Below are 15,587 nucleotides of genomic sequence, written 5' to 3'. Positions count from 1 at the left end.
TAGAAAGCCATAGTACCTTAAACTGCTTAAGTGTGGGCATGTGGGAGGAGGCGAACTGTGAACCAAATCACTGATTTACCTTCTTCTCAGATGTTATTTACTACATAAAATTAGAGGACAGAAGCTAATTGGACTACTTCAATTTAGTGGTCACCTCATTCTACCTCTCAATTTCTACCTTACCCTTAATGTTTTGCTCCTTGAATAGTAGGAAGGGGTTCAAGAAACCAAGAAGATGAGCTATCATAATTTTCACATGTAATGACTTTTTCCATGCCTCTTTCACTAGACTTTATATTCCATGAAGACAGAAGCCATGTTATTTACTGCCAAATCCCTACTTCTTAACATAGTAACTCAATGTCTATTTTTTGAATGAATGACCTGATTTATTATTTTGGAATATGTATCAAACTATTTTAAATTTATTTTTCTCTCTATTAGATATGCAACCATTGTCTCCAATTTCTGTCCATGAACGCTACAGTTCTCCTACTGCAGGGAGTGCTAAGAGAAGACTTTTTGGGGAAGACCCCCCAAAGGAAATACTTATGGACAGGATCATAACAGAAGGAACAAAATTGAAAATTGCCCCTTCTTCCAGCGTTACTGCTGAAAATATATCAATTTCCCCTGGGCAGAGTCTTCTAACTATGGCCACAACCATAGTCACAGGAACAACGGGACATAAAGTTACAATCCCATTGCATGGTAACATTTTAATGCATTTATTTGATATTTTTTCTGAATTAGTTAATAATTTAAGATTTGTCTTGCTGGATTGGATCACATGGCCTTTTTATTCCAGTTTCTTTTGAACCTATACTATTTTTTTAAATTTATTATCTTGAGAGCACTTCTGGGTTCAAAGCAAAATTGAGTAGAAGGTACAGAGATTTCCCATACACCCACTGACACACACACACACACACACACACACACCTTTCATCACCGTAGTCATCCTGCACCAGAATGGTACATTTGTTACAATTGATGAACCTACATTGACACATCATTATCACCTCAAGTCCATAGTTTACATTAGGATTTACTCTCGCTATTGTACATTCTATAGATTTTGACAAATGTTTAATGACACATATCCACCATTACAGTATCATACAGAATAGTTTCACTGCCATAAAAATCCTCTGTGCTCCACCCTTTGTTTTGTTTTGAACTTACACTGTTTTTTGAATTTTCACATTTTATAAATTTACCACCCTTTTTGTTAGGACTTATTTTATTTTCTTATGTGAGCTTTACAAATGAGTTACAAGAGTTTTGTTTCTTGATTAAAAACATCTCCTTAAGAGCTCAAAAGAAAGCAATATTGTTTCAGAGCAGAAATAGAAAACAAGAGTGCTGTAACCTAGAATTACTATTTTTGTGGCTTTCTTCTCCTTTTCTAACCTATTCCTATGTTTATACACATAGATAGATAGAATTGACAACCTTTCTGGAACACATGCTGCTTATTTCTAAAATTGAAAACTCTTGCTTATTCATTTAGGTATCGCAAATGATGCTGGAGAGATCACACTGATACCAATTTCCATGAATACAGCTCAGGAGTCCAAAGTCGAGAGTCCTATATCACTTACTGCTCAGTCATTAATTGGTGCTTCTCCGAAACAGACCCATCTGACTAAAGCACAAGAGGCACATCCAACTGGAATAAACAAACCAAAGAGAACTGGGTCTTTAGCACTGTTTTATAGAAAGGTATGTGATTTTATGGCATCCAAAAGATCTCATTTGGGGTGCCTGGATGGCTCAGTCAGTAGAGCATGTGACTCTTGATCATAGGGTTGTAAGTTCAAGCCCCATATTGGGTGTACAGATTACTTAAAAATAAAATATTTTAAGGGGCGCCTGGGTGGCTCAGTCGGTTAAGTGTCTGCCTTCAGCTCAGGTCATGATTCCAGGGTCCTGGGATCAAGCTCCACATCTGGCTCCTTGCTCAGCGGGGAGCCTGCTTCTCCTGTTGCCTCTGCCGCTCCCCCTGCTTGTGCTCTCTCTCTCTGTCAAATAAATAAATAAAATATTTTAAATAAAACTAAAATTACCTCATTTAATCAGTGCAAGAAAGATTAACAGAGCAGCTTTAGCCTTTTGTGTGTGTGTAGTAAAATATACATAAAATTTATCATTTTAACCATTTTTAGTGTACAGTGAAGTGTCATTATACATTCACATTGTTGTGCAGCTTTCATCATCATCCATCTCCAGAACTTTTTCATCTTCCTAAACTGAGACTCTGTTCCACTTAAAATAATTCCCCATTCCTCTTCCCACCACCAGTTCCTGGTAACCACCATTCTGCTTTCTGTCTCTAGGAATTTGACTACTCTTGGTACCTCATATAAGTGGAATCAAACAATATTTATGTTAATATTATATTAAATTAATATCATTATTAATATAATTAATATTATATTAAAACAGGTTTATTCCACTTAGCATAAGTCTTCAAGATTCATCCATGTTGTAGCATGGTTCAGAATTTCCTTTCTTTTGGGCTTCTGGGTGGCTCAGTTGGTTAAGCTACTGCCTTCAGCTCAGGTCATGATCCTGGAGTACTAGGATCGAGTACCACGTTGGGCTTCCCTGCTCAGTGGAGAGCCTGTTTCTCCTCTGACCGCCCCACAGCGGGCCTCCCCCCCCCACTCTCTCTTTCTCACTCTCAAATAAATCTTTAAAAAAAGAATTTCCTTCCTTTTTAAGGCTGAGTAATACCCATTGTATGTATATAATACCCCATTGTATGTACATTTTATTTATCCATTCATCTGTAGGATGAACATTTGCAGTGTTTCTACCTTTTGGTTATTGTGAATAATGCTGCTATGAACATTAATGTACAAATACCTATTCAAGTCTCTGCTTTCAATTCTCTTGGGTTTATACCCAGAAGTGGAAAAGTAATCCTGAATTTAATTTTTTGAGGAACTATCATACCATTTTTCACAGTGCCTGCCCCATTTTATATTCCTGCTACAATACATGGGGTTCCAAGTTCTCCACATCCTTGTCAACACTGTTTTCTGTTATTTTTGATAGTAGTCATCCTAACGAGAATAAAGTGGTATCTCATAGTTTTGATTTGCATTTCCCTAATTATTAGTGATGTTGAGCATCTTTTCATGTGCTTATTGGCCATCTGTCTGTCTTCCTTGGAGAAAGATTTATTTTAAGTCCTTTGCCCATTTTTTATTTGAGTTTTGCTGCTGTTGTATTGAGCTGTAGTTCTTCCTTTATATATTCTGGATAAGAATCCCTTATCAGATTTATGACTTGGAAATGTTTTCTCCCATTCCAGGGGTTGCCTTTTAACCATGTTGATAGTATCCTTTGATGCACAGAGGTTTCTAACTTTGATGAAGTTCAATTTATCTATGTTTTGTTTTACTGTCTTTTGCTTTTTGTGTCATATCCAAGAAATCACTGACGGTTCCAAAGTCATGAAGCTTTTCCCCTGTTTTCTTCTAAGAGTCTTATAGTTTTAGCATTTGTGTTTAATTCCTTGATCCATTTTGAGTTAATTTTGTATATGGTCTGACGTGAGGTTCTAGCTTCATTCTTCCGCATCCATTCTGTCAACACCATTTGTTGAAAACACTGCCGTTTCTCCCTTGAATGGTCTTGGCACCATTTTCATAAGCCATTCAACCATGTATGTGAGGGCTTATTTCTGGGCTCTTTTCTAAGCATTGTCCTCTTTATGTCTGTCTTTATGCCAGTACTATACTGTTTTGATTATTGTAACTTTGTAGTAAGTTTTGAAATTAGGAAATGTGAGCCCTCCAACTTTGTTGTTCTTTTTCAAGATTATTTTGGCTGTTCAGAGTCCCTTGAGAATTCCATGAGTTAAGGATGGATTTTTCTTTCTTTTTTTTTTAGGATGGATTTTTCTATTTCTGCAAAAAACATCTTGGGGATTTTGATAGGGATTGCACTGAATCTGTAGATTCCTTTGACTAGTGTTGACATCTTATTACCATTACTAAGTCTTCCAGTCCATGAATATGGGATGTCTTTCCATTTATTTGTGTTTTGGGTTTTTTATTTTGTTTTTTGTTTTTTAGTTAACATACAGTGTTTTATTTTTTTTTTTAAGATTTTATTTATTTGTCCGAGAGAGACACAGCAAGAGAGGGAACACAAGCAGGGGGAGTGGGAGAGGGAGAAGCAGGCTTCCTGCTGAGCAGGGAGCCCGATGTCGGGCTCGATCCCAGGACCCTGGAATCATGACCTGAGCTGAAGGCAGATGCTTAACAACTGAGCCACCCAGGTGGCCCAGGTGTTTTATTATTTATCTTTAATTTCTTTCAGCAGCATTTTGCAGTTTTCAGTATATACTTTTACCTCCTTGGTTAAGTTGATTACTAAGTATTTTATTCTTTTTCATGATACTGTAAATGCATTCATTTTCTTAATTTTATTTTTGGATTATTCATTGTTTTTGGTATAGGAATGAAAGAGATTTTTGTGTGATTTTTTTTTCTAAGATTTTATTTATTTATTTGAGATAGCATGAGCATGGGGAGGAGGGAGAGAAGCAGACTCCTTGCTGAGCAGGGAGCCTGATGGAGGCTTCTACCCCAGGACCCTGAGATCAGGACCTAAGCCGAAGGCAGATGCTGAACCAACTGAGCCACTCAGGTGCCCCATGTGAATTTTTTTTTCAATTTTTTTTATTTTTTAAGTAATCCCTACACCCAACACCGCTTGAATTTATAACCCCAAGATCAGGAGTCACACATTACACTGATTGAGCCAGCCAGGTGCCCCTGTGTGATTTTGTATCCTCCAACTTTGCTGAATTCGTTTATTACTTATAACATTTTTTAGGGACTCTTTACGTTTTCTACACCATAAAATCATGTAATCTGCAAACATGATTTTACTTATTTTCCTATTTGGATGCCTTTTATTTTTTTTTCCTTCCTAATTGCTCTGGCTAGAATTTCCAGTACTATGTTGAAAGGAAGTGCTGAAATTGGGCATTCTTGTCTCGTTCCTGATCTTAAAGGAAAAGTTTTCTTTGTTTTACTTTGAGTATGATGTTAGCTATGGATTTTTCATATATGGCATTTATTATGTTGAGGTAGTTTTCTTCTATTCCTGATTTGTTGAGTGTTTTATGAAAAAAAGTGTTTTGAATTTTGTCAGACCTCAATTGAGGTAATCTTTCAATTGAGGTGATCTTTTTTTTTTTTAAGATTTTATTTATTTATTTTAGAGAAAGAGAGAGCTCATGTGGGGGGCAGGGGTCGGTGGAAGGAGAAGAGGGAGAGGGAGAAAGAGTCATAAGCAGATTCCACACTGAGCACAGAGGCCCACATGGGGCTCAATCCCATAACCCTGAGATCATGACCTGAGCTGAAACAAGGAGGCGGACGCTTAACCTACTGTACCACCCAGGCGCCTCTGTCCTACCTATTTTTATTTTTTTATTTTTTTTTTTAAAGATTTTATTTATTTATTAGAGAGCATGGTGGGGGAGGGTCAGAGGGAGAAGCTGACTCCCCGCTGAGCAGGGAGCCCAATGTGGGATTCGATCCTGGGACTCCAGGATCATGACCTGAGCCAAAAGCAGTCGCTTAACCAACTGAACCACCCAGGCGCCCATGTCCTACCTATTTTTAAAGCACTATCAGCTTCTGATAAGACAGGCAAGTTAATCAGATATTTATAACCAAACGTGACTCTTCTGTAAAATAAATTCCAGAACTGGAAGATATCTCTCTAGTCTACCCCACAACTACATGGCTAGCTAGTCCATTCTTAAGAATTGTAAAGGGAAAAGAAGGCACTGTTTTTCAGGGGGGTTTAGCATTGTGATTAGGGTTTAGGACTTAAAAATTTTTTTTAATTAATATTTTTTCTAAATTATCTTTGATGCCAATTTTAAGTTTATTTCCTCTAGTCTTTTTTATCATAATTCTTGAAAGACTTGCCCTTTTCTCTCCTTCCCACTGCCTCCTCTACTCTACCTTCCCAAATCCTACTTCCCCCTTGTGCCTTTCTAAAGCCTGTTTTAAAAACAGAGTTTCAAAATGCAGCTTTCCCCCCATTTATTCCATATTTTTAATTTTCAGAATGACAAATTTTGATAATCTAAGTGACAAAAATAAAGCTTTAGTTCTGAATTTTTTATTCTGAATCTACTTCAGAATCTTTTTTTCTTCTTTCTGTTTAAATGCAGCTTACTTGATGGGGCACCTGGGTGGCTCAATTAAGCATCTGCCTTCCACTCAGGTCATGATCCCAGGGTCCTGGAATTGAGTCCCACATTGAGCTCCTTGCTTAGCTGGGAACTTGCTTCTCCCTCTGCCTGCCGCTCCCCCTGCTTGAGCGTGTGAGCGTGCGTGAGTCCTCTCTCTCTCTCAAATAAATAAAACCTTTATAAATAAATAAATAAATAAAACCTACTTGCTATAGATTAGAAGCTAGAAAAATTTTATCCTAAAAGAGAATAGGATGTCTATATCTATAAAGAGCATAAGTGTCCGTGTCTATGATGAATTCAAAATAACCATTCCCTGAGTAAACTGCAGCTATTATCTATGCTGAATTCACTGTGCCTGAATAGAATTTTCTGTGAATTTTTTGTTAGAATCAGAAGACTTCAAGAGTATGTTTCTTTAACGCATTGGATCAACTCTGTAAAAGATACTTAACTATTATTTAATTACATATTATTTTTAATCTTTTTAACTAGGACTGTATCTTTCATTTTCTATCACAAATATAAAGTTCTAGCCTCTTTCCCACTACTCTGACCTGAATGGATTCTGTTTATCTCTTGGCCAGCTGGACCAGAAATAAAGGGATAGGATACAGAAAATGAGTTTGCTATAAAATGAATGACTTGTGGCTTTGGAGTCAACCACTCGTCTTTCTATCAGATTAGTGTATTGGATAGCTTACATTTGTTTTTAAACTCTAATTTGTGGATTATTTTCCTGCCAAAGATATTTTTGTATAAGGGGGATGCCTGACTCTTTTTCATTATTTTTCTTAAAGACAGTTCAAACAGAATAGTGTGATTTAGGAATACTACAGCAGGGTACCAGTTTTGTTTGTTTTTTTTAAGATTTTATTTATTTATTTGAGAGAGAGAATGAGAGAGAGAGAGAGAGCACATGAGAGGGGGGAGGGTCAGAGGGAGAAGCAGACTCCCTGCTGAGCAGGGAGCCCAATGCAGGACTCGATCCCGGGACTCCAGGATCATGACCTGAGCTGAAGGCAGTCCCTTAACCAACTGAGCCACCCAGGTGCCCAGGAGGGTACCAGTTTTTTGGGGGTTTTTTGTTTGTTTTTTTAAGATTTTATTTATTTGAGACAGAGAGAATGAGAGAGAGAGAGAGAGCACATGAGAGGGGGGAGGGTCAGAGGGAGAAGCAGACTCCCTGCCGAGCAGGGAGCCCGATGAGGGACTTGATCCAGGGACTCCAGGATCGTGACCTGAGCCAAAGGCAGTCACCCAACCAACTGAGCCACCCAGGCGCCCAGGGTACCCGTTTTTAAACAGTAAAACATAATGCTTCTTGGATGATTGGAAACCATTTTAGAATCTTGCAGGACCTTCAGGTCATTTGCTTTAGTATCAGTTCATATAACGATTGTAAAAATGAAAGGTTCATGGCATTGAACTGAATTTACCCTGATGTACTTAGAAACAACAAAAACAAAAAACCTGGTATCTCATTTACTTCAGTGTTCCATTTATGAGCTTGTGAAAACAATGTAGAATATAGGGGAAGTGTTTTGGGGGAGGGTAAAGATTATTTATTTATTTATTTGACAGAGACACAGTGGGAGAGGGAACAGAAGCAGGGGGAGTGGGAGAGGGAGAAGCAGGCTTCCCGCTGAGCAGGGAGCCCAATGCAGGGCTCAATCCCAGGACCCTGGGATCATGACCTGAGCCAAAGGTAGACACTTAACGACTGAGCTACCCAGGGGCCCCATATAGGTGAAGTTTTTTAAATGGTTTGCTTTCTTTTTTTTTTAAGATTTTACTTATTTATTTGACAGAGCAAGCACACAAGCAGGGTGATCAGAAGAGGAAGAGGGAGAAGCAGGCTCCCTGCTGAGCAGGGAGCCCTGTGTGATGCAGGGCTCAATCCCAGGACCCTGGGATCATGACCTGAGCCAAAGGTAGACACTTAACGACTGAGCTACCCAGGGGCCCCATATAGGTGAAGTTTTTTAAATGGTTTGCTTTCTTTTTTTTTTAAGATTTTACTTATTTATTTGACAGAGCAAGCACACAAGCAGGGTGATCAGAAGAGGAAGAGGGAGAAGCAGGCTCCCTGCTGAGCAGGGAGCCCTGTGTGATGCAGGGCTCAGTCCCAGGACCCTGGGATCATGACCTGAGCCAAAGACAGATGCTTAACTGAGTGAGCCACTCAGGTTTCCCATGGTTTTGCTTTCTGACTCATTCTTGAAATCAAACATTTTAGCTCTTGATTATCTGACTTTTTTTATTTTTTAAGATTTTATTTTAGGGTGCCTGGGTGGCTCAGTTGGTTAAGCAACTGCCTTCGGCTCAGGTCATGATCCCGAAGTCCTGGGATCGAGTCCCACATCGGGCTCCTGGCTCGGCAGGGAGCCTGCTTCTCCCTCTGACCTTCTCCCCTCTCATGCTGTTTCTCTCTCTCTCTCTCTCAAATAAATAAATAAAATATTTTAAAAAAAAAGATTTTATTTTAAGTAATCTCTACACCCAACTTAGGGCTTAAACCCACAACACCGAGATCAAGAGTTGCATGCTCCACCAACTGAGCCAGCCAGGTACCCCTATTATCTGACATTTTAGACTTTCTAGCAATTTTATCTGAACAAAAAAAGGTGGGGGGGATTTCTGAACACTTGGAAAATTATATGTTCATATTGGTCATGATGCAAGTAAATCCTGCATTTTAATGTTTCTTACTTTACAAAGATGACAGCATAGAAGACATCTTTTCCAAAAGAATTTTTAAGATGGTTTTCTAAAGAGAATTTTGTTTTAACCTACAGTTTTCTGGGATGCCTGGGTGGCTTAGTCGGTTAAGTGCCTGCCCTCAGCTCAGATCATGATCTCAGGGTCCTGGGATCAAGTCCCACATCAGGCTCCTTGCTCAGCGGGGAGCCTGCTTCTCCCTCTCCCTCTGCCTGCTGCTCCCCCTGCTTGTGCTCACTCTTTCTCTCTCTCTCTGACAAAATAAATAAAATCTTTAAAAAATTATTAAAAAAAAATAATAATATACAGTCTTCTGCCATAGCAGTGAACTAGTACTATAGAACAGAAATTTTATGTAATTTTACATAACATTTATCAACAGCCTAAGTATTTGTTAATCTTGGCCTGAAAGCCCATGTTCATGGTAAGAGATAAATTAGAGAAATTATTTACTATTTTTTTTTGCATCAATATACTACCTTCCATCTTAGGTCTATCACTTGGCAAGTGTACGCTTACGTGATTTATGTTTAAAACTGGATGTTTCAAATGAGTTACGAAGGAAGATATGGACATGTTTTGAATTCACTTTAGTTCACTGCCCTGATCTAATGAAAGACAGACATTTGGATCAGCTGCTCCTTTGTGCCTTTTACATCATGGCAAAGGTAATGTATAAGCTGGGGGAAGCTCTTTGTCCTGGTTACCCATTTTTGAAGCATGAAGTGAAAATCTTTTGCGCTTGATTGTTATTTTGCCTTAAATGCTATACACCAACACTGCCCACCATTGTTAATTAGTAAACTCCAGCTACTACATCTATTCTCTGAACTCTCCATTTCATTTTGTAATAATCAGCTTTCCCACATCATAAAAATACATTGGTGATAAAGAAAAGGTCTTAGAGACCATTTGTAATATGTGGCTCTCCATATTATTCCTGTGAACAATACCATTTCCATCCCCATCCCTGTGATAACTCTCATCCAGTACTTTACAATAAAATGATCATTATGTTGTAGGCTGGTAACCTAAGCCTAGAGCTGAAAGTAATTTGTTGAAATTATACAATTAATAAATGGCAACCTAGGATTTCCTATTTCATAATTGAATGAATTTATAATTCAAAAAATAGCTTCTATAACATATTGCTCTCTAGTGATTTGTTGCACCACCTCAGAAGAGCATTTTACATTCTAGTTGCTACAACATTGTATGTTTTCAATCACAAAATAACATATCTTACTTGTTTTTTAAAATTCTGATATATCTGAAACAATCACTTATAACTTTGGTCTGGACCATATTGGCCACACTGGCAATCCTAGTAGGTGTACATAGTTAAGACCTAATTTTTAAGGTTTTTGAGGCAGAGAACATGTTTTCAAACTCCTTTTTGACTCCCCTCTCACAATGCCTTTTTAAATCTCTATACAAAATAGATATCAATAAATGTTATTAACTAATCATTTGTGTTTTCCAGAGAACTATCAGAGTTCAAGCTTTGCCATTTCTAGCCCATCATTATAGAGAACAGGTTTAGTGCTAATGGACTTTAGTGAAGCAGAGGGAAGGAATAAACTTAGTATCCTTTCTGGCCTATTTGTTATTATAAAGTTTACCTTTGTGGATCACTAATCCATTTTCTTCCGTTTGGCCACCACTGTAACTTTTCTGTCTAAGCATTAGAAACCTTGTAATCTGTCCTAAAATGTTAAAACCTCAACCTATAATAACTGCTCAGTTTTCTTGTGAAGCACCACAAGACATTTTCTGTCCTTTAGTGTATAGTTAACTTACTTTTAAATAAGTACTTTAAAAGCTAATAACATCAGAGACTGCAGGGTATGCAACAGATCTGAGTTTTCTTGTATCATTCTTTTTATAAAAAGAAGTGCATTTTCAGTAGAGTTATACCATAGCAATATCAGTGCTTTTGATTAATGAAACTATTAGCTGAGTCCCCACAGGCCATAAAGCCTGAACTTTAAAGCTAGTAAAAATCATAAATGGTAGTGGTTTTTAGTCATGGACTGGCCTGGGGTTAATGGCTTTCTGCAAGGCTGCTCTCAGTGCCAACCTATAATTGAAGTTTTTGTTCAGAGCCATTTTTCTTTTAAGAGCAATTGATAAATGCAGTTTTTATTTTCCTTAGGTAACAAAAGAAGAGAGAACTTTTCAAGAAATAATGAAAAGTTACAGGAATCAGCCCCAGGCTAATAGTCATGTGAGTTACGTTATTTTTCCTCCTGTCCAAAAATAGATTTGTACTGTTTCTCTGTTGACAAAGTCATACAAATGGTAAACTTCTTTTATAGCTTTACTGTACTTCAGATTTTTTGGTTTAATGCATACCATTAAACTCTAAAGACAGTTCAGTAAAAGCCAGGAAATTGGCTGTTTCTGACTCATCCATATATTTGCATATACTTCTCACATGTTCTCCTATTCCATTTGTTCATTTGTTAAATGCGGACATTTGTCACAAAAAATCTGATGAGGGGCACCTGGCTGGTTCAGTCAGTAGAGCATGTGACTCTTGATCTCAGGGTTGTGAGTTCAAGCCCCACATAGGGCATGGAGCTTACTTTTATTAAAAATATATATAATAATAATATTCTCTAATTGTATGAGACTTGATTCCCTAATGATGTTTAAATCCAATGAAACTTAAGGATTTATTAAGTCCAGCTTCTTTTGCCATCTACTAAGAACCTTAACGTTTTCATCTTTAAATAGATATCAAGCATTTTTAATAATGTTGTTTTATAATAGCCCTGGTGAGAATCCTATACAACCTTTGAGTCATGGAAATATAAAATATTAGTCTATTGGCCTGGCACATAGTAAGTATTTAATGACTGTTCTGTCCGTGTTATTATTACTGTAGCTGAAGAACCAAGATTAGGCTATCTTAAGGCTTTGGCCACTAAAGAGCCTGGTTGCTATGCTCTAGGGAGCATAATGGCTTCTTTTCTGGCCTTGGTGATCTGCCATCTTAGGAAGAGAGATGTGGCTGCTCAGATATCTCATGCTCAAGTACTGGTAGTCATACCCCCTTCTAACAGAGCCCCACATATAGTTTCACTTCTTTACCTAAGCCCCAAAATACAGTGACTAATACAGACGTTAGAAGAGCCAGGTACAGGCATTTATTATATCCTCTGACAGGCTAAGAGTTTCTGGACCCTTCAGAAAAATCCCTCAGCAACAGAGCCTAGAGAGGTCCAGATTATCCCCAAAGATCATTAAGGTGAAGTTAGTGTGGGTCCAAAATGGACCAAGCCAGAGCTTCCTAAATATCTTTTCAATACCAGTACACATAGGATGACTGGGAATGCATCATACCTTTCAGCTATATTGGAGGTAGGAAGGAATTTAGGGGAAGGAATGGAAACATTTCCCTGTAGCCCTCTGAAAGGAGATGGAAATGAGATGGGAGCAGGAAAACAAGCCTTAATGAGATCAGATGATTCTCATGTAAGGAATTAAAAAGGAAGAACAAGCTCAGATATTTGAAGTTGCTTTTATTTGGCAAAACCTGCTCATCAGTGTTTATTTAGTTGCTACTTACTCAAATCTTGTATTTTGTAAACCCCTACAATGGCATGGTTTAAGTAATAGGCTCTGCTTCCATATCCTCTCTACTAAGACGTTTGTTGTAATCTGCATTTACCAGGCTAATAACATTTTGTCCTTGATTATCACCCATACAGACAAATAGTTTTTCACTAGCATCCTGTTTTGTTCTTCTTCTTTTGGTTTTGCTTAACCTGTGCCTCTTTGTGACTTAGCAGTCCTTTTTTCCCAATCTGATGTATAGGTCTATAGAAGTGTACTGTTGAAAAGTATTCCAAGAGAAGTTGTGGCATACAGTAAAAATGTAAATGGCGATTTTGAAATGACAGATTGTGGTAAGTTGCCCAATTTAATATTCTATATGTAATATACCATTTCTTTAAGATTTTATTTATTTAAATATCAGAGAGAGAGAGAAAGAGAGCACAAAAGCAGGGGGAGCTGCAGGCTCCCTGCTGAGTAGAGCCCAACATGGGACTCAATCCCAGGACCTTGGGATCATGACCTGAGCCAAAGGTAGACGCTTAATAGACTGAGCCTCCCAGACATCCCTGTAATATACCTTTGATTACATTGTACATAATGCAGTGGGTGTCAGACAACATGGAGTCAATGATGCAGGTGGGATGGATAATGCATATGTGAATGCATTAGGGAAGAAACAAGTTTGGGATAAATATGGGTCAGGTGCCTCCCTCCAAAGAGGTTGTAAATTAAAATCATTAATTTGTCACCTGTTAGTTGTGTTTTAGAAGAACTTTTGTGTTTTAGAAGAACTGAAGTTGTGTTTTAGAAGAACTAAAACACAAGTTAGTTGTGTTTTAGTCTACTTAAATACATCAGTAAGACACATAAAAGGCTCTTAATAAATTTTTAAAATAAATCTGTATTACAGGGAAAGTAATCAGTGATCAGTGTCAGTGATCTGCCTGGGGTGACAATTAAAGAAATATCTTGTTCATTAATACGTATTTTTCCACCACCAGCAAAGCTGCCACCCTGTTGTTACCACCATGAGGCACTTGAGGCACCCTGTTGTTACCACCATGCTGAGATTTGAGGCCCTCTCGTGCTCTCTATCTCTCATTCTCTCCCTCTCAAATAAATAAATAAAACTAAAATGTTTTTCAAAGAAAGGAAAATCTGGGCACCTGGGTGGCTCAGATGGTTGGGCGTCTGCCTTCGGCTCAGGTCATGATCCCAGGGTCCTGGGATCGAGTCCCACATCGGGCTCCTTGCTCAGCAGGGAGCCTGCTTCTCCCTCTCCCTCTGCCTCTCCCCCTGCTTCTCCCCCTGCTTGTTCTCTCTCTCACAAATGAATAAATAAAATCTTTATTAAAAAAAAAAACAAAGAAAGGAAAATCAAATGATTATTCATGTTGATAAGTTGTGAAAATGCCTCTTCTGCCCTTCTTTTCCTTGTCTCATCTTTCCATTACTTATTGTATACCTATGTGTACATGAGTATTACCATGATTTATTGAATTCCACAATGTGAGACATTTTTTTTTTAAGCGAGAGAGCGGGGGCGCCTGGGTGGCTCAGTTGGTTAAGCGACTGCCTTCTGCTCAGGTCATGATCCCAGGGTCCTGGGATCAAGCCCCGCATCGGGCTCCCTGCTCGGCGGGAAGCCTGCTTCTCCCTCTCACTCCCCCTGCTTGTGTTCCCTCTCTCGCTGTCTCTCTCTCTCTCTATTAAATAAATAAAATCTTAAAAAAAATAAGTGAGAGAGCGAAGGGAGGAGCAGAGGGAGAGGGACAAGCAGACTCCGCACTGAACATGGAACCTGATCCATGTAGTAAGAATAATCCACAACTGGGCGCCTGGGTGGCTCAGTTGGTTAAGCAACTGCCTTCGGCTCAGGTCATAGATCCTGGAGTCCCGGGATTGAGTCCCGCATCAGGCTCCCTGCTTGGCAGGGAGTCTGCTTCTCTCTCTGACCCTCTTCCCTCTTGTGCTCTCTCATTCTCTCCCTCTCAAATAAATAAATAAAATCTTAAAAAAAAAAAAGAATAATCTACAACTGGGGCACCTGGGTGGCTCAGTCATTAAGTGTCTGCCTTCGGCTCAGTCATGATCCCGGGGTCCTGGGATCGAGCCCCGCATCGGGCTCCCTGCTCCCTGGGAGGCCCGCTTCTCCCTCTCCCACTCCCCCTGCTTGTGTTCCCTCTCTCCCTGTGTCACTCTCTTTGTCAAAAAATAAAAAAAACATTTTTTTTTAAAGATTTTATTTATTTGACAGAGAGAGACACAGCGAGAGAGGGAACACAAGCAGGGGGAGTGGGAGTGGGAGAGGGAGAAGCGGGCCTCCCAAGGAGCAGGGAGCCCGATGCGGGGCTCGATCCCAGGACCCCGGGATCATGACCTGAGCTGAAGGCAAACGCTTAACGACTGGGCCACGCAGGCGCCCCAATAAATAAAATCTTTAAAAAAAAAAAAAGAATAATCTACAACTGCTGTTACCAAGCCAATGTGCCTTGGAATAGTGTTAATTTAGGATGGTAGTAGGTGTTATAGGGAAGGGGGACTATGCATAAAAAATTTGAGAAGTATGGAATTAAAATGAATATGTGTTTTTTTCCAACTGCAAAACTTTTCAGAGCCTTTTTTTTTTAAGATTTTATTTATTTATTTGAGAAAGAGACAGACAGAGATAGCAAGAGAGAGCACGAGCAGGGAGGAGAGGGAAAAGCAGGCTCCCTGCTGAGCAGGGAGCCTGACGTGGGGCTTGATCCCAGGACCCTGGGTCATGACCTGCACTGAAGGTGACGCTTAACTGACTGAGCCACCCAGGCGTCCCTTCTCAGAGCCTTTAATGTACTAACATGGATTCTGAATTTCTAAGAGGAGGGTATAATATGTAGCATTTCCTTAACTTACTTGACCGCATAGCTTTTTCCCACCTATTGAGATCCTTCAAAATAGCAAGAGAGGCAACTGGCTGGCTCAGTTGGTAGAACATGTGACTCGATCTTGGGGTCATGAGCTCAAGCCATATGTTGGGCATAGAGCTTACTTAAAAAAAAATAATAATTGGGCGCCTGGTGATGATCCC

General features: G+C 39.0%; 1 protein-coding gene across 1 annotated transcript in view; it reads left to right on the top strand.

Moving 5' to 3' along the window:
- RBL1 (RB transcriptional corepressor like 1) overlaps positions 1-15,587 on the top strand; it is a 60,037-nt gene that overhangs the window by 36,954 nt on the left and 7,496 nt on the right. The window contains exons 15-19 of the mRNA XM_028118923.2: positions 445-711; positions 1,514-1,725; positions 9,445-9,621; positions 11,109-11,180; positions 12,777-12,867. Of these exons, the coding sequence (XP_027974724.1) occupies positions 445-711; positions 1,514-1,725; positions 9,445-9,621; positions 11,109-11,180; positions 12,777-12,867 (819 nt within the window). The remainder of the gene's footprint in view (positions 1-444; positions 712-1,513; positions 1,726-9,444; positions 9,622-11,108; positions 11,181-12,776; positions 12,868-15,587) is intronic.

Source organism: Eumetopias jubatus, unplaced genomic scaffold (genome assembly GCF_037043125.1).
Source record: "Eumetopias jubatus isolate StellerSeaLion01/CBP00866 unplaced genomic scaffold, mEumJub1_p1.0 scaffold_9, whole genome shotgun sequence".
Classification (NCBI taxonomy): Eukaryota; Metazoa; Chordata; class Mammalia; order Carnivora; family Otariidae; genus Eumetopias; species Eumetopias jubatus.
Note: the sequence above shows the minus strand (reverse complement) of the source record. Positions and strands in the feature narration are given on the sequence as shown.